This window comes from Phocoena sinus, chromosome 10 (genome assembly GCF_008692025.1).
Source record: "Phocoena sinus isolate mPhoSin1 chromosome 10, mPhoSin1.pri, whole genome shotgun sequence".
Lineage (NCBI taxonomy): Eukaryota > Metazoa > Chordata > Mammalia > Artiodactyla > Phocoenidae > Phocoena > Phocoena sinus.
Genome location: NC_045772.1, coordinates 26,681,528 through 26,699,427, shown reverse-complemented (window position 1 = coordinate 26,699,427; position 17,900 = coordinate 26,681,528). Strand labels below are relative to the sequence as shown.

Below are 17,900 nucleotides of genomic sequence, written 5' to 3'. Positions count from 1 at the left end.
AAGCAAGGAAGTAGATGGGAGGGACCACGATGGGAAGGGCTCTGAGTTTGGACTCTATTAGTTGGTGCTGGGAGCTTATTAAAGGGTTTTCAACAGAGGACTGGCACGATCATATTTGTGTTTTTAAAAGATGATCCTGATGGCATTGTATATAGAAGACGCAGTGCGTTAACCCAAGCATTAATTGTACCACACTTGCCACTCCTACCCCCTCTAGGGTCACTGTCTTCTAGTATATTTTATAAAGAGTGAGTTGATCTCATGTCTCTTCCTGAGTCATCTACTTAGCGGCTGTTTCTCCAAATTTCACGTACCTCTCCACTTCTCCCAACACCACCACGGGCTCCACTTGCGGTCCCAATCACGTAATGGAACCAGGGCTGGGTCCTCTTCAGAAAATGGGCCACATAGCAGAGGCCACACTCATCTTTATTGTCCCATCCCAGAATGCCCCACCCTGCACAGGATGTGTTCAGGGTGGGGACAAAGCCCCCAGGCGTGCGAATTATAAGGTATCTGTGGGCTCCCCTCACTTGTTTGTATAAATTTAACATTTACTCATATCCTTCTGCATGTTTCTTTCACGTTTACAGTTAGACGACTTCCAAGCAGCCCCTGGTAGTAGTTTTTAGGTTTTCATCTGCTGGCTGGCTGTTGAACACGTGACACTGTGAACGAGGTCATTTCTCAACCTGGTCTGACAACAGACTTTCTGAAAGCGTTGGGGTAGCAGAAGGGGATTTGAACACTGGAGAGAAAAACTAAAATCTGTCTGCTAAACACATTCATCCTCAATACCCCAGAGTAATAAGCAAAAAGAATTCAATGATTTGCTTATGGACAAACCCAGTTCCTTGCATTGCTCTCCTGTCTTGAGGTCTGTCTTCCCTCTCTCTCCCAAGAGACATTCCTTCCTCAAGCCTCCCCAGGGCCGATCAACCACCCTAAGGCCTATGAGCTGCTACTGCCTGAAAACTTGACCAAGACAACCCCTGGTGCATGGTAACCCATAGCCACATTCTTCTGAAACCTGAGTTACTCTGGTTCGGTCTGCCATCATGAGACGTGGGCACTATGTAGCAGAGAAGGCCCCTGAGGGCTTTTCAGTAGAGGAATCTGTCAGAATGTGGCCACTTATCCTTCAGAAAGCTATTACAGTGTTCCTTCTCCAGGAAGCCTGCCTTGAGTCCAGGCCCAGCCAGGAGACAGGGTCACCATGCATGGAGGAGAATATGCTTATCACACATCAGATGCTGTGCCCTGAATGTTCCATGCATGTTCCATTTAGTCCTCCTGGTACCTTGTGAAGAAAGTACTATTACAATTCCCACTTTTGAGAAGAGAAAACAGCCTTAGGTTTCTATATTCATTTCCTACTGCTGCGGTAGCAAATCACCACAACCTTGCTGGCCTAAAACAACATACATTTATTATCTTGCAGTTCTGGAGGTCAGAAGTCCGCGGTGCGTTTCACCTTGGGCTAAAACCAAGGTGTAGAAAGGTCTTCGTTCCTTCTGGAGGCTGTTAGGGAGAATCCATTTCCTTGTCTTTTCTAGTATCTGGAGGCAGCCTACGTTCCTTGGCTTGTGGCCTCTTCTTGCATCTTCAAAGCCAGCAGTCTAGCCTCTTCAGATCTTTCTGGCTCTGAATTCTGTTTCCGTCATCACGTCTCTTTTGCTGACTCTGACCCTCCTGCCTCCTCTCATGCAGCCTCTTGTGATTACTTTGAGCCCACTTGGGTAATCCAAGATAATCTCCCCATTTTGAGATCCTTAATCACATCTTTGAAGTCCTTCTTGCCATGTAAGGTAACAAGTCCCAGAGATTAGGACATAGACATCGTTGGGGGCCATTAATCTGCTTACCACAGGTTGTGTAACTAGTGGAACCAGGATTCAAATCTAGGCTCAGCTCTAACTCCCAAGCCAGTACCTTTCCCTACCACTATAGTGAAAGGGAAGAGAAACAAAGGAGACATTATCCCTCATGGTGGTGGGAGGAGAGGGCAGAGCCCGGTCCAAATGGACCCGCCATGGATGACTGGTTTAAATATGGAACTCCGGACCAACCTGAGTTATAGAAACCCTTCCAGCTTGAAAGTTTAAGCATCCATGCATTCACTTAACAGATCTTTACTGAGTACCTAGTGTGTGTCAGACACTGTTCTAAGCACCAGGATTCTCTAGCAGCGAACAGCTCAGCCCCAAATCTTTGCCCTCATGGGGGTCCTTCTAGTGAGCTGTGTTAGTTTCCTAGAGCTGCCATAGCAAGTGGTCACCAACTCAGTGGTTTCAAACAATGCAGATTTATTCTCTCACAGTTCTGGAGGCTGGAAATCGAAAACCAAGCTGTTAGTTAGCAGGGCCACTTTCCCCCCGAAGGCTCGAGGGCTGAAACCTTCCTCTCCTCTTCCAGCTCCTGGTGGCTCCTGGTGTTTCTTGCCTCTGGCAGCATATCTCCAACCTCTGCCTCCATCTTTATGTGGCCTTAAATGTCCTTCTCCTCTCTCTTGGCAGAACACTAGTCATTGAACACCTTAAATCCAGGACGATTTCAACTTGAGATCCTTAACTCGTTACATCTGCAAAGGCCCTGTTTCCAAATAAGGTCACATTCTGAGGTTCCGGGTGGATGTGAATTGTGGGGACCACATTATTCGACCCACTACGTGAGGGGGGATGGACAGTGTGAAAATAAAGAAGAAAATAGCATGTCAGATGCAATCACTGTTAGGAAGAAAAATAAAGCAAGGAGGGGGTAGGGCATGCTGACTGGAGGCAGGGGAGGTTAGTTTCAACCAGAGGATCCTGGAAAGCCTCACGGAGAAGGGGACAGCTGAGCAAAGACCCAAAGGAGCACACTCCACTTTGGGGATGTCCCCCTTCGTAGGCTATGGCCTCATCTAGCCGAGTGGCTGGGAAGACAGTTTGAGGTGAAACATGGTTCTAATTCTGCATCTGTCCCTCCTTTCCTTCCAATCCGGGATGTGTCCTCGTGCCTGAAGTCTGTGCAGTGACCCTCCTTTATGGTCCAGTGCAGCTCTAATGGCAGCGATCATCATAATAACGGGGTTTGGGGGTGGCCCCACCTCCTTGTATGAGGACCCCATTGTGCCAACTAATTGCGTAGAAGCAAGTAGGACAGCTGTCTGTGGAATGGAAGCAGTGGGGAGCACAGAGGAATATGTTATTCGGGCCTGGGTTACCGAAGATGCTGAAAGGGATTTGGGGGCCTTCTCACGCTGGGAGGGGCGGGTCTTGGGTGGACATGAATCCCCTGGGTTCTTCATCATCTTTGTCAGCTGTTAGAAGAGCTGGGAGTATTTCAAAGCAGAAGGTGAAGAGGGGTTGAAACTATGAAGGCGCCCGGCTCTTTGCGCCTGGACAGCTGACAGTGGCTGGCACAGGGAGAACGCTTACCGTACTCAGAAGCCGGTTTTGTTTTTGGTCCAGCCTCAGCCTCCAAACTACTTATCTTCGCATCTCTTTAATTGATGTAGCCTGACTCAAGCAGGTACCGTTAGGAACACCCCTTTTAGTAAATATATGTTTTAGTGGAATAGATTTTTTGTTTTGAAATGACTTTATCTCAGGCAGCAAGCACTTTTGTAAGTATGTATCGATTGGCTTTTAAAAATTCCTCCAATGTTTTCACTTGTCTTGGTGACCTAGTACTTGTCCTGTTCCCAGCAACTCCTCCACATTCAAACAGATGTTCATATCTTCATTGGAAGCCTTCCTGCCAGTCCTTTGTGTTTTTGCTCTTGTGATGTTTTGTAACATTTGGGCACTTGTATCCCGCTCTGTGGAGAATGGACCATTTCTGAAATGCCCCATGTGGGATTCAGTGTTGCTCTCTGGAAGATGGGGTTGTTACTGCTGCCAGCTGTTTACTGGTGGGGAAACTGAGGTCCTAAGAGGCTAAGGAATGTGTTCCCCGTTACAGAACAAATGTGTGGGAGAGCAGTTTGGAACCCAGATCTTCCTGGCTCAAGAGACATCATTTTCCCATCTTTATTTCCTTGCTACCTATTTTTTACGAATGCCTCCCTTAAATTCTTCAGTTCAGGGTTTGCATTTGGAAATTAAATCACCAACTTTTAGTGCACTCATCACCCACCAAAGAACCACATGGGGTGAAGGCCACAACTCCCTTTTGTGTGAGTGTTTCAGCCTGCAGATGTGTTTTACATGTGCTAAATAGCTCCAAGTTTCAAGACAAAGGTTGGTTTTCCACCACGCCAGTTAACTGGCCAGCCCAGTGAACAAAAATCAATGAAACAACTTAATGCTGGTATCATAGAGACATAGACAAGAATTTAGTCACTTGAAAATTTAATTCTTAATCCAATTTAGCTAATGCTTGTTGAATACCAGGCCAGATACTAGGCCCTGGGGAAACAAAAGTGAATGAGGCTCTGCCTTGGAGAAGCTCACAGGTTAGTGTGGGAAGCAGGCACTGACCAAATAATTTCAATACGCCGTGGAAAGTGCTCTCATAGCTGGTGCTCAAGGCGTAGGGAGACCCCAAGAACCCTTGGGAGGAGGAGGGTTATGATTAAGAAACTTCCAAGGGGCTTCCCTGGTGGCGCAGTGGTTAAGAATCCGCCTGCCAATGCAGGGTACATGGGTTCGAGCCCTGGTCCGGGAAGATCCCACATGCCACAGAGCAAATAAGTCCGTGCACCACAACTACTGAGCCTGCGAGCCACAACTACTGAACCCACGAGCCACAACTACTGAGCCCGCGAGCCACAACTACTGAAGCCTGCACACGTAGCCCATGCTCTGCGACAAGAGAAGCCACCGCAATGAGGAGACTGCACACTGCAACGAAGAGTAGCCCCCGCTCGCCTCAACTAGAGAAAGCCTGTGTGCAGCAACAAAGACCCAGCACAGCCAAAAATAAATAAAAATAAAATAAATAAATTTATTTTTTAAAAAAAGAAACTTCCAAGAAGCTGTGAGCTGTGTCTGCCTCCTTACATGGAAAAGGCAGGCTGATTGTTGACCTGGTGTACGTGAGCAACGCAGAAGGCAGTCTGGTTACCCCTATTGCCCAGATCCCTCTTGCATCTCTATGATATTGTGTGTGTGTTTGGCTTATGTCATCCAAACCTTTTACCTAAATTCTGTTTCACTTGCCTGTGTAATAAATATAATAACAACGATTATACTAATATTTACTGAGGCATTATTGGAAGCCTCCGTTAAATAGATGTACGTTTTTGAAATAGCTCCATGAGATAGAAACAATTATTATCTGCGTTTCTACAGTTGGAAAGCCGGAGACACAAGTGTGAGGGCATGTGATTTGCCCAAGGTCACTGGCTTGTAACTGGCAGACCCACTCTACTCTCCCCTTCCTTCACTGAAGTCTAGCCAGTCTGGTCTTTAATCAGTTCCTTGCAGAGACCAAGCTTTCAGTGAACTCAGGGTCTTGGCACACGCTGTTCCTTCTGCCTGGAATGCTGTTCCCGCTACTCTTGATGTGGCTGGATTGTTTTCATCCTTGAAATCTGAGCTGAAATGCTATCTTTCTTGACCAGCCTATCTAAAGTAGTTCCTTCCTGCTATATTTTTGATTTCTGCAGAAGACTTACCTCAGTTTGAAACTATTTAAATTATTGTCTGCTTATTTGGTTTTTGTGTGCCTCGACAGAATATAAGCTCATTAAGAGGGAAGCTTTAACTGGCTTAGGCGTTCATGTGTCCCCAGTGCCCAGTGTTTGATGTCTTGTGGGCACTCAGACAATATTTGTAGAAGGAATACTAGATATGGCACTAGGCCCTGGGGGTGCCAAGGTGAATAAGGTTAGCCTTTTCTTTGGGGATCTTATAGTCTGGTCAGAGAGACAGGCAATTAGCAACCAATGCATTGTGCTTTGTAACATTTGTAAGGTGCCCATGGGGACACAGAGGAGGGCACGACTGCTTTGCCTGGAGGCTGGGTAGATGTGGAGGAGGTGACATTGAACTAGGAACACCATTTCACCAGTATTGCAGGCCCTGGGGCATTCTGCACATGCCAGGAAGAGCTGGGCAGTTTTCACTGCATGTGTTTATTAAGTAACTGCTCTCTGTGAGGCACCACGTACTAGATATTAGCGACCGATGTATTTAGGAGCTTGTAGGCTAAATAGAGAGACAGACTTATCAACCCATGATTGCCTGGGGATGAGTTTGGAGAGGAAAGCAGGAGCTCGATCATGGTATTGGGTACTGAGATGAGTGTGGAAATGTGTGTTCTAGGCCCCGGTCATGAAAGTGATGTAGGTAGAGGTGTTTGGTGTAAGTGAAAGGGTGCCACTGAGGGTTCCCAAGTAGGAAGTGGTGTGATCAGTTCTGTCCTTGAGAATACCTAGATGTTGTTTTGGAAGCTGACTGAAGGCAGGGAGGAGGGAGACCCATCAGAAGGCTGCTGCAGGAGCCTAGGTGAGAAGTGATGGGTGAGGGCGGACTGCAGGAGATAGTATAGAGAAATGCTTGGAATTAATAGGTCACAATCAACTGGTATGAGAGATGAGAAAAAAAAGAGTAAAAAAAGGCCCAAAGTTTTCTAATTTGATCTTCTGTTTGGATTATTACTCATTAACTGAGATCAGGCAGTGTTTCCCAATGTGCGTGGCTAGAACTTCTAATCCCTCAACAAAAAAGTTGGAAGATGGTGCATCATCCGTTTCTGTCTTGGAAAGTTACAAAGCGCACAGGCATATTCAAGGCTCTGAGAAGTCCTGCAATAGAGAAGACCATTAATTTTGTTTAGTGTTTCCCAAATTTCTTGACCTTCCTTTAACACTAACACCTAAAACAACTCGAAGAACACACTTTGAGAAATGCTGAGAAGTGGAATAAAACCTATATTTTCCCGTAGGGCCCAAGCTCTGGGAGGACATATTTACTTTTATCTTGGCATTTATGACATTGCTATGCCGGAAACCTTTGAAAATTTTGAGGCATTGGCACAGTAGTAAGAGTATGGATACCAGTGCCAGACTGCTGAGATTCACAGCATGCTAACCTCTCCATGCCTCAGTTTCCTCATCTTTGAAATGGAGCCGATAACAATAATACCTACTCCCTGAGGTGGTTGTAGGATCAACGAGTTAAGTCCCGGAAAGTCTAGAAACAGTGCCTGGCCCCTGGGGAGGGCTCAGTGAGTGAGAGCCCTTATGGGGGGCATTACAGGGTAGGAGATGAGACCATGGACTCGGAAGCTGCACTGCCTGGTTTGGTATCTCAGCCGCTCTGCTTCCTAACTCTGTGACCTTGGGAAAACAATATGGAGGCTTCCGTGCCTCAGTTTCCCCCAGCTGTAAAACAGGGAAATTTGTTGTACCTACTTCATAGCTTTGTGAAGGATAAGTGGATCAAATCATGTGAAAGAACGTCTCTTGGCAGGTGAGGTGTTTTCACTTAAAAAAAACAAATCTTCTAAATTGTCTCTGTTATTAGCATCATTTTCTTATGTAGATTGGATCTTCATCACTGGAGCTGAAATTCAGTTTTTTAGCTTTCCCGGCAAGTTATTTTGGTCTCGTATTTTGGCATCCCCCTTGGCTGACTCTGGAGGCCTGCAATTCAGAGTTTAGTTTTTCGCAGTGACTTCCAATTCTCTTCTTTTCAGTCGAGATTGGTTTCTCCATCTTGTGGCCTGACAGCATTAATGAAAGCCCCCTGATTCTGGGGACCACGTGGCCCTTCCTCTGGACTCCGTGCCTTTCTGAAAAATGCAGACAGCTGTTTCAAATCACTTAGCGGAAGACCTTTGCTCTTGTGGCAAAAATCTACCCACAGGATGGATACAGTCTCCTGTTTCCTGAGAGAGAGGCTGGATGGTTTCCTTGTTAAAAGTTTTCTGATACTGTATCGGTAGAGAATCTTTGGAACAGGTCACACCACGGCTCCCATTCAAGCCAATTACCAGATATTTAGTTATCAGTTTACTTCAGGGATTGTCTGCTCTTGGTGAACAATTAGATTAGAAGATGCTGATGAAATTCGAGTGGCAGGAAGTAGAAGTTACATTTCTGAGTTCAGAGTTTCTATTTCAAGTTTCAGTAAGTGCTAAATTCTTACCGAGAGATTTTAGCCTAATAGATTCTCAGGGTCCCCCAGCCCATCCCATGGGCATTTCACCTGCCTGGAAACTTCAGCTCATTTCCAGAGGTGGGTCTCCCTGTTCTTTATGTTGGCATGAAAACAATAATTTAAGCCATCCCCATTAAAAAAAAAATTAGAAATACTGTATAAATACAATACTGTAACAATAAATTTAAAAGTCGATCCACCTGGGCGCTGTTCCCAGACTACCAGCTGAGCAGAAACACAAATAAGTAAAGAAGAAAAACTGCTATACGATGCAAATGGCTTCAATCTCATTGTTTTCTGCTACTCTTATATGGCAAATAGATAGAACTGAAGTTACATTACAGATAAACAGGTTTTGTGGGCTAACCTGGAGACCTAATCACTGTTTATAACATTATTTCTGTGGGGAGAAAAGTGTATTCCATATTACAAACAGATGGTTTGCAAGCAAATTTCTGGAACACAATAGATTTGTGAGTTGGGGCCTCCTGGAATTTTAACCTCTAGTTGGATGTTTTGTATTCAGGGCTAGCGATGTGTGAAAATTCAAGGCCTCTCAGGTTCCCCCCCACCCCGCCCCTGTTTTCCTCCCAAATCCTTGCTTCCCCTCTTCGTCCTGGATGCTCTGTCTCACCTTCTCTATTCATCTGTTCCTGGGGTCCTCATCTCTGTCGCCTCATCCTGGCACAGCCCCCTCTCCAACCACTGTTGGGGCCCCAGGAAGCCAGGAGGAACTCTAAATGTCATTGTGTTTGTGCACCTTATTAAATGGCAGTTAGGGCTCACAGGAGGCCCTGTAGCCGAGGGGCCAAGCGTGTGGCTCTGAAACCAGACTTCAGCCACTTGGAGCTGTGCACCCTTGGCACGTTATTGCACCTCTCTGAGCCTCCGTTTCACCCCTGTAGAATGAGGTGGTTGTGGGCACTAATGGGGGAAGACTAGCTGTAAACACTCGGAACAGTGCCAGGCATGGGGCAGTGTTCCTTCCAGGCAGGTACATGGTGGAGTAGTTACTCAGGGACATCAGGGTTTAGACGGATTTCCACAAACTCAGGAAGCAAACCCACCGTATGCAAATGCTTTCTGAATTCCAAACAGCAAACCTAGAGACAAGTGTCTGGGATCTCCCTGTTCATGAGTCGGGGCCGGGGTAGGTTTTGAATGAATGTTACGAGTTAGGGGTCTGGGAGGGTTGGTCCACGTACTTGAATAGTGTGACAGTCTCAAACTCTTATTATTTTGACTAGATTAAGCTCTACAGCAGATTTTATGAACAAGCCTGTTAAATAGTTTCATTCACTAAATTGCATCCACGGTTCTTTAACCTAGCAAAGGTTTTTTTAAATTAACTTTTGGGTTTGGGGATTTTTTTTTTTTTCTTCAGGCAGTTTTTTTCTTTGCATTTGAGCTGGCTCTGTTTCCTAATTTGCAAGTAGGCTAGTGTCTGCACATTGGCCTTATTTTGTAGGCAAGAGAGCTAGCTGGAAATAAGGACTAGGAAAATAAAATACTGGTTGGGAGGCGTAGGACTTTTGGAGAGATCCTCCGTAGAGAGTGGGGCAATAGCATAAGATAAGAAAAGCAAACATATCTCTGCCATTTTTTTCCAGAATGCGCTCATTCTAATTTGAATCCCATTTTCCTCCTGTCTGTGGCCTGAAGAAATTGTAATGAAGCCAGTTAAGAAATCAGCCTATTTGAGAGGGCTTCATTGAGGATCAGCCTCACCGAGAGTCGAGTCTGACAATGAGATTTTAATTGTATTTGGGCAAAGGCTTAACTGTCTGTGCACTTGACCGTTGCTTTCGTGGAGGTGTAGGAATAAGAGTGATGGCTTTCAAAAGGGACCATTTCAAAGTAACTGGTTTTGTTTACTAAAACGTGGGAGCTGTAAGATCTGTTCCCCCTCCTGAAGAAATCTGTGTGGGTAACGTGCTGTCGTGAAGATTTTATAATCTGCTGTACTGGAGAAGTAATAAGATGTTGTTGGTTGACCATCTGGTTATACATTCTTGGTGTCACAGTTTGCTTTTTTATTTTTATTTTTCAGCTGGTGAGAAGCAAGGAATGAGAGTTTAGAAATCTCAGAGGTGTTTTATAAACCAGGAATTTATGTTTAGTTGCTTAACATGGTTAAATTTTGTTTTCACCTTATACAAAATAGGAATTGAAAGGTCTCTCTCTATATATTTTTTCTTCTTTTTTTTTTTCCCCCAAAAAGACAAACTGAAACCCTCAACTTCTAATTTGTTGCCTCTCTGGCCCCAGATTCAAACTTTTAGCTTACATTAAAGATAGTCTCTTGACTGCAAGTACAAGTCAGACATAAATCATAAGGAAACTCTAGAAAGAAAAATCACCTACAGAAAGGACCTGTAGAGATTTCATGTTTCATCCATTCATTCAAAACTATTTATTGAAACCCTAGTATTTGCATACCATGCTGCCAGGCACTGAAGGATTTATAGAAGAAATATTGAAGACACGTTCCTTTCCTTTGAGGATCTTACAGCTTACTTGGGGGGAAATGACGTAGACAGATGAAACAGTTAAGTTGTAACTCGAGGAAGCATATGATTAAATACCCAAATGTGTGGTGCTGACAAGAGATGCCATAGGAGTTCAGAAAAGGGAGCGATAATTCAGTGGCACTGCCGTTTTCTGCCTACAGATTGGCAAATTGTAGCACTATTTGTATGAAATATTTTACACTTGTTTTTTTGGCAGCCTCAGGCCTTGACTCCCAGGCAGTATTAAGAGCCTACAAAAATATTTGTACGCCAGTCACTCTAGAACTGACTTTTTTCTCTTTTTTTTTTTTTTTTTTTGCCTTTTTTTAGGCAGAGGAAGTGCCTTAGACAAACCAGAATGCCTCTGAGAGGCAGGTAGTTTTTGACAGTCATCATCACTTCCAAATACAAAATAGGAAACCAACCTCATCATCCCGTGTTTCAATCCAGCCGTACGTGTGCCTCCATCGCAAACTCTCCCTGATGTTGAAAGGAGGTTTAATTTGAACTGAATGTCTGTGATGGACGAACTAGTCATCAAGGGTCAGGTGAATTTATGGCTTTGGAGAATTGCTGATGAAAGTCCCCGTGGTCCTGAGAAGGAGAAGGAGATGACACAGGTGGAGGAGAGTTTGGGCGCAGATGTGCTCCCTGAAAGCAGGGCTCCCCAGGATGGCAGAATATGATGACATGCTGGAAGTACTGCACTTGGGGGTGATGGTTAATGAAACTCGCTGGCTTCCTGTTCTATTTTTGTCATATTCAAATTAGCTCAGCGCTCAAAGATGAAGCCATGGGGCCTAAATTCTTAAGAATTAAAAAAAGAGAGAGAGAAGAGGAAGAAGAAGAAATAAAATGCTTGTGAAGTCAAATGCACTGTTGGGGACCACACCTCACTCCACTCACATCCTTTCAGGGACTCCCCGGAGCTGAATGTGGTTATTATTTAGTTGCTTTTCAATCTCACATGATTCATGAATTTTCAGTTTTTCTTAAAACTTACTGTCACTAGTTCTCCTCCACCCCTTCGTTTTAACCTTGGGCCTTGAGGAGGCAGAGGTAACAGATGTTTTGTTCTTTTCCTTGATACCGTTCGGGGGATGTTCTGTGGAGCCCAACACCATTCGGAAATCACAGGGCCCTTGGTGTTCATTCTTCTTGTTAAGTTGGCGGCCCTGCTGGTGAGGCAAGAGTTTCCAAGTTCACGTGACCTAGAGTGACAGAGACAGGCGTCAAGCAAAGCGGTGATCTCACCTTTCAGCTTGTGATGGTGTTTATCAAAGTAGTTGGCCCTGAAAAAAAAAAAGTAGTTGGCCCTGACCCCAGCTTAACATTTATTTGGGGGCATCCTCTGAGCTGGCCGACGTGGCAAAGTGGCCCTGGCAAATGTTTTACCCAGTATCTTTTGATATAATTTGACATCTGTCGAAATAAATGTTATGTAGCAGATGGTTCTGGAATGTCTTATCAAGTTCTTGGGAAGACGCTGCCCTTGCAATATGTTTATTTGATTATCATACTGCAAAGCACAAAACGGTCGCTTTCATTTTTTTTTAACAACAAAAAAAGTTACACAATGGGTTGATATTCTAGAAATGAATCGCAAACCTAAAACGTATACAATGTGTAAACCCTTTCTTGAGCTGTTCTGTACTAGGTTTTTCTAGAAGGAGGCTCTTTAATTGTAGAATGCAGGAGACGCTGTGTTTTGGATGTATTTGGCAATGTTATCTCGAGAGATGGCTCGGGAGTCTAAGTTCAACATGTCCACATTTGTTCTCTGCTCTGAGACATGATGGAAAAAATGCTCTGCTGGTTTCCTGTTGCTTTTCATGGTTTTAGCATCATGTTCTCATTCTCTCTTGAAATCAGTAATCCACTATATAAAGCCTGGCATTTTGAACCGAAGCCAAGTATGAGAAAGTTTTAACTGATGCATGTGTGCTGCTTTGCTGCTACCCCCCTTTTTTTTTCTTTTTTGATAGGTGTACTTTTAAAGAAGATTGTGTGCATTTAAAGAACTCAGAAAACTGGCTGGATATTTCATCTGGAGCTAAAAAGTGCCCTGAAATTTACCTATTTCGAAGCAGTAAAGATAAGGTAAGAGGAAAGATTTTTAATTGGTCTCTACTGTCTCATTTTACACAACTGACGCCAGCTTCCTTCTGTGTGTAAAATATCCATTAGTGGTCAAATAAGCTTAGTTATGGGATCCTCATTATCAAAATATCAAACTCATTTAGTTAACTGATACTTAGTGTCCACCAGATGCCATACACTCTGCAAGGTGATGGGGAGGTAGCAGAGAATAAGACACGTCATGGGCCTGCCCTCATGGAGTTTGTCATCTTACGCAGCTAAAGATGACCTTTATTTGTTGAAATTAAGGAAAAGATGGACTACTAATGTCGCAGAAAAATACATTGATAGGGACTTCCCTGGCGGTCCAGTGGTTAAGACTTTGCCTTCCAATGCAGGAGGTGCGAGTTGCAATCCCTGGTTGGGGAGCTAAGATCCCACATGCCTCGTGGCCAAAAAACCAAAATGTAGAACAGAAACAGTATTGTAACAAATTCAATAAAGACTTTTAACAATGGTCCACATCAAAAAAAAAAAATCTTTAAAAAAAACCCCACATTGATTAAAAAAGAGAGAAAAAAAAACAAGTTCAGATTCATGGTCAAGATTCCTTAAATGTGTCTTAAGTGTCGAATTTTGTTGTTTTATGGTTTCTTTTCCCGATGTGTTCAGACTTCTCTTGACAACTGTCTTATGTGCATGGCTTCAGGTGATGTTGATAGAGAGGGAGAGAAAGCAACGTGGGCAGTGAATATCGCAAGGGGGGTGTTCCCTGGAAAGTCCATGGGCTCTTCCTATGGCAGTACCGCCATGGGCAGCACAGCAGCCCTGTCATTGGATGAGAGAAAGGTAGCAACGTGAGCATATTCAGGCATTTTCTGATTCACATACCAACTGCGCCCCATGGGAGAATGCAATTCCTGCCTTGCAGTCTCGGTGGCTGGAAGGAGACATTTTCTCCCTAATTACAGCTCTTGTATTATGGATAACTGTACAGAATCACCATCAGCAGCCTTGACCTGTCCGCTGAGCTCACTCTGTTTTATTTGAATGCCACATTAACAAGATGGGTCACTTTCTCTTTCCCCTTACACTTTGCCATTTCAAATAGCAAGAACCGTACCACTTAAGATGATTTAACATTTAGTAAAGGAGAGCCAGAGCATTTAATGAGGGATAAATAATAAAAAGAATCAAGCTTTCAGGTCATAACTGATCAGAACTCATGGATTTCAAGTTATCTGACTGTTGTCAGATAACTTGTCCTGTTGTCAGACTGTTATCTGACTGTTGTCAGATAACTTGTCCTGTCTGTTGTCAGATAACTTGTCCTGTCTGTTGTCCTCGTGTGGGTGGCAGTGTGGAGGATGGGTGGGGGTGGGGGGTGGGGCAAAAAAAACCTGTCGAAGCCTTCATCCAAGCCTCCATCAGCCCTGCACCAGAATGAATAGATTCTGTGAAAAGGATGCTTACGCATCTAAGTATAGGTATGGCCAAACTTTTATTTCTCTTATCAGTCTGCAGAATAGCCGACTTTAGTGCTGATAGAGACTGGTAGAAAATACCATGATCATTGAATACACCCAGGACTCCGATGAGTTAAGATTACACAAAGCTTTCTTTCTTTTATCATTTTGAAAATGTTAAGGGTAGTACTTCGGCTCAGTGAGGTGAGGGAAAGTAACTTGTTCATTGACTGAAAAGTGCTGCTTACACAATTTGCTGACCTATCTTTGGGTTCACTAGTGTAAGTTAATCACCATTCACATCTAGTCTGGAACATTACAAAAAATGTTTACCACCCAGAGAACTATGGGTGCTTTCTTCCCCACCCTGAGTCCCACTGTGGTTTGCCCTAATCCCTCTAGAGTCTTCCCACAAAGCCATTACCTCACTCTCTCCAGCTAACCACCACTCTCAAGGTAAAGGAGATACGAGTTTAGTAATTTGAGTAAAGCTATTCTTTGAACCCAACTTTGGGCTGATTATTTTAGTAATTGCGATAAGATGTCAGTCTCCATTTCTTGGTCATATTATTTCAAAATATTTCCTATCTTGATTGTTAGCTGTGACTTGCCTGAAAGTCTTAGATCTTTGGTTATTTAAATAATTCCTTATCCCAGACCCATAGAGATGGAAGTCTATGGTTTTCCCTGATTCTATCTATTAGCTTGGTTCAAAGAGTGTTTGCTCACTGCCCATCATATACCTAATAACATTCTAGTAACTTTCGTGGTATGGGAAAAAAAGACCCATATAATAGAGACTCTGTTTCCAAGAAGCTTTGTCTCTTTACACAAGACGATGAGAAGACAGTGTATCCTCATCCTCGTTATGAAATTGGCATTAAAAAGAAAGAATTAGAGCAATTCCAATTGTCTTGGAGGGACTTCATGAGATTTTGTTGAGTAAAAACATCAAGATGCAGAAAAGTATGTATAGCATGATCTTGTATTGATCCAAAAAATGTCCCTGTGTATGTTCATGTATGTATGGCTCTATATGGTTATTTGAGCATGGAGAAAAACATGGAAGAATTCATGCTAGGTTGTAAACATAGGCTCCCCTGATGGAATGATTCATGTGGTGGAGGAAAGGTCAGAGACAAGTAAAAACAAACAAAAACACAAACAACTGAAATCCTCATACACACAGACAAACGCAAAAAGGGATGCGTGACATCTCATTTTGCATTATGTAAAATTATATGTTTGTATACCTATAAAGAGATTTTTAACAGTCAGTAAAAATGGCTTATACTGATAAAAACAGAAAAAATGTAGGAATAAAAGTATTTCCCACAAACAGCACGGTTCCTAAAGGAGAGACTAGAAATGTTCTTTTACACATCAGAACAGAAACATCAATTCCATCACTGATACAAGCAACATTGTTTCTAAAGTTGTGTCCCGTGTAGTAATACAAGAAACAAGTAATAGAAATAATTATTAGAATGGAATAGACAAAAATATCATTATTTGCTAATCTTAAGTGGTTGTGTATCTATAAAATCTAAATATATTAGCTTTTAAAACTTTAATTGTTCAGTAAACATTCAAGTAACAATAACCTTACTACATGTAAGACAAACTGTTAACATCCATTAATAAAAGATCCCATTCATTAAAAACAACAGAAGTACTCAGGCACAAACTTGAAGAATGAGGTATATACCCTGTATTTAAAATCATTTTTACTAGGAGATACATGTTGAAGCCAGCTACGAAAATAGTGATTTTGGCTATGCAACAGCTTGTCTTAAGCAACAGTAATAGTAATTAGATAGTGAGGCAGTGGTCTATTGATGCTATTTATAATTCATAATAGGAAAACCTTATCAATTAAAAGCATAAGCAAATATAAAAACAAAGACACATAAGGTATTTTCTTGGAAGATATGAAAAACATCTTAAATATATCCAGACATATACTATGTTTCTTGGTGGGAAGAGGTCATAAAAATGTCACTACTTCCTCAATCTATTTTCTAGATTTCATGCCATCCCAGTGAAAATTTGAATACACTGTCTTAAAATTAATATAAAGTTCATCTGGAATAATAATATGAACTGGTCAAGAATATCCAAGATATATCTTGAAAAAATAAAATTATTTAAGCAAGACCATTTCCATATGCTTGTAAACACATATATAGTGGCAATAATTTGGCCCATGACTCTGGTTTAAAAATAGGAATATAGATCCATGGAATAGAGTAGAAAGCTCAGAAATAGATGTAAAAAATTTGGGGCTTCCCTGTTGGCGCAGTGGTTGAGAGTCCACCTGCCGATGCAGGGGACACGGGTTCGTGCCCTGGTCCGGGAGGATCCCACGTGCCGCGGAGCGGCTGGGCCCGTGAGCCATGGCCGCTGAGCCTGTGCATCTGGAGCCTGTGTTCTGCAACGGGAGAGGCCGCAACAGTGAGAGGCCCGCGTACCGCAAAAAAAAAAAAAAAAGATGTAAAAATTTTAAAGAGCATTATCGTAAGAGGAAACAAAAGAATTATTTCATGAAAGTTGATGAAATAACTGGCTTACAAAGTGGAAACATAGTTTAATTCACCTTTTTTACTTTAAATATAAAATAAATTTTAGGCTAATTAAGAAATTCATCTAAAAACCTAACAGAAAGTAACTGAGCATCAGATAATTTGGAAGTATAATTTTCTGGCTCTGAAGGAATACATTCTGTAATAGCAAGAGAAAAATATTCATATACTTTAAAAAAAATCTATGCAAGGAAAAATAAGAGATGACTAAAGCACATACTTCAGGAAAAACATTTATGACAGGCAAAATATTAATTGCTAGATATGAAAGCTAGGAGAAAGTAAAAAGAAAAATCTAGAGACACCAAAAAGTAAGTGGGCAGAAGTGTATATTCTCACAAGAGGAGGTTTAGAGGGTTGGATATAGATACGGAAGTATGTTCAGCTTCACCAGTTATCAAATAAGTACAAATTAAAGTGAAAATAAGGTTTGCTGACACCTAGTGATGGCGATGCCAATTAACACAACCTTTTTGGAAAGCAGTTTGGCGATATGTTTCAGAAGTCATAAATACATTCATTCTGCTTGAAGCACTAATTCCAGGCTTAGGCTTCTGAAGAAGTAATTTGAAAGAAAACCCATAAGCTTACAGATGTTATTGCAGCGGCATTTATAGACTTAGAAACTTGGAAATAACCAAACTGGCAATAAGAGGAAAGGTTACATAAAGTAAGGCCTGTCGATAGAATGATAGAATGTTAGGCGGCAAGAAGTTCTTTGGCCCCATGGACATTACTAGCTAATTGACACTCAAACTTCATATCTCATCTGATTCTTTGGGTCTTCATTCCCTCTTTATCCAACTTAACTCAAGAAAGAGTTGTTAACTTGGCAAGGATTCCCACGTTGGGTTCATTAAGCCAAGGTATCAGCTTTTTAACCATGCTTGCCTGGAACCCAAAGTCGCACAAAAATACCTTCAACTCCCTGGCTATCCTCTTCTTCCACTGCTTGAAAACACTTACTGTATCCTATTTTCAGATCAACTCCAACTTCTTCTGCCCCATTGTTCCCCTGAAACTGAACTCCATGGAGCCATTCCAGCAGACACTATAAGTCCTCATCTTACTTGGCCTCTTGGCTGCATTCTTGAAACTCTGTCTTCCATCACCTTCCATGGCGCACCTTCTCCATGCTCTCTTCCTTCCTTCTTGACTATGCCTCGACCTCCT

At 42.7% G+C, this 17,900-nt stretch overlaps 1 protein-coding gene across 1 annotated transcript in view; it reads left to right on the top strand.

Annotated features, from left to right (window-relative positions):
• The window catches only part of PLXNC1 (plexin C1), a 142,446-nt gene that overhangs the window by 42,066 nt on the left and 82,480 nt on the right, over positions 1 to 17,900 (top strand). The window contains exon 5 of the mRNA XM_032646827.1: positions 12,586 to 12,700. Within this exon, the coding sequence (XP_032502718.1) occupies positions 12,586 to 12,700 (115 nt within the window). The remainder of the gene's footprint in view (positions 1 to 12,585; positions 12,701 to 17,900) is intronic.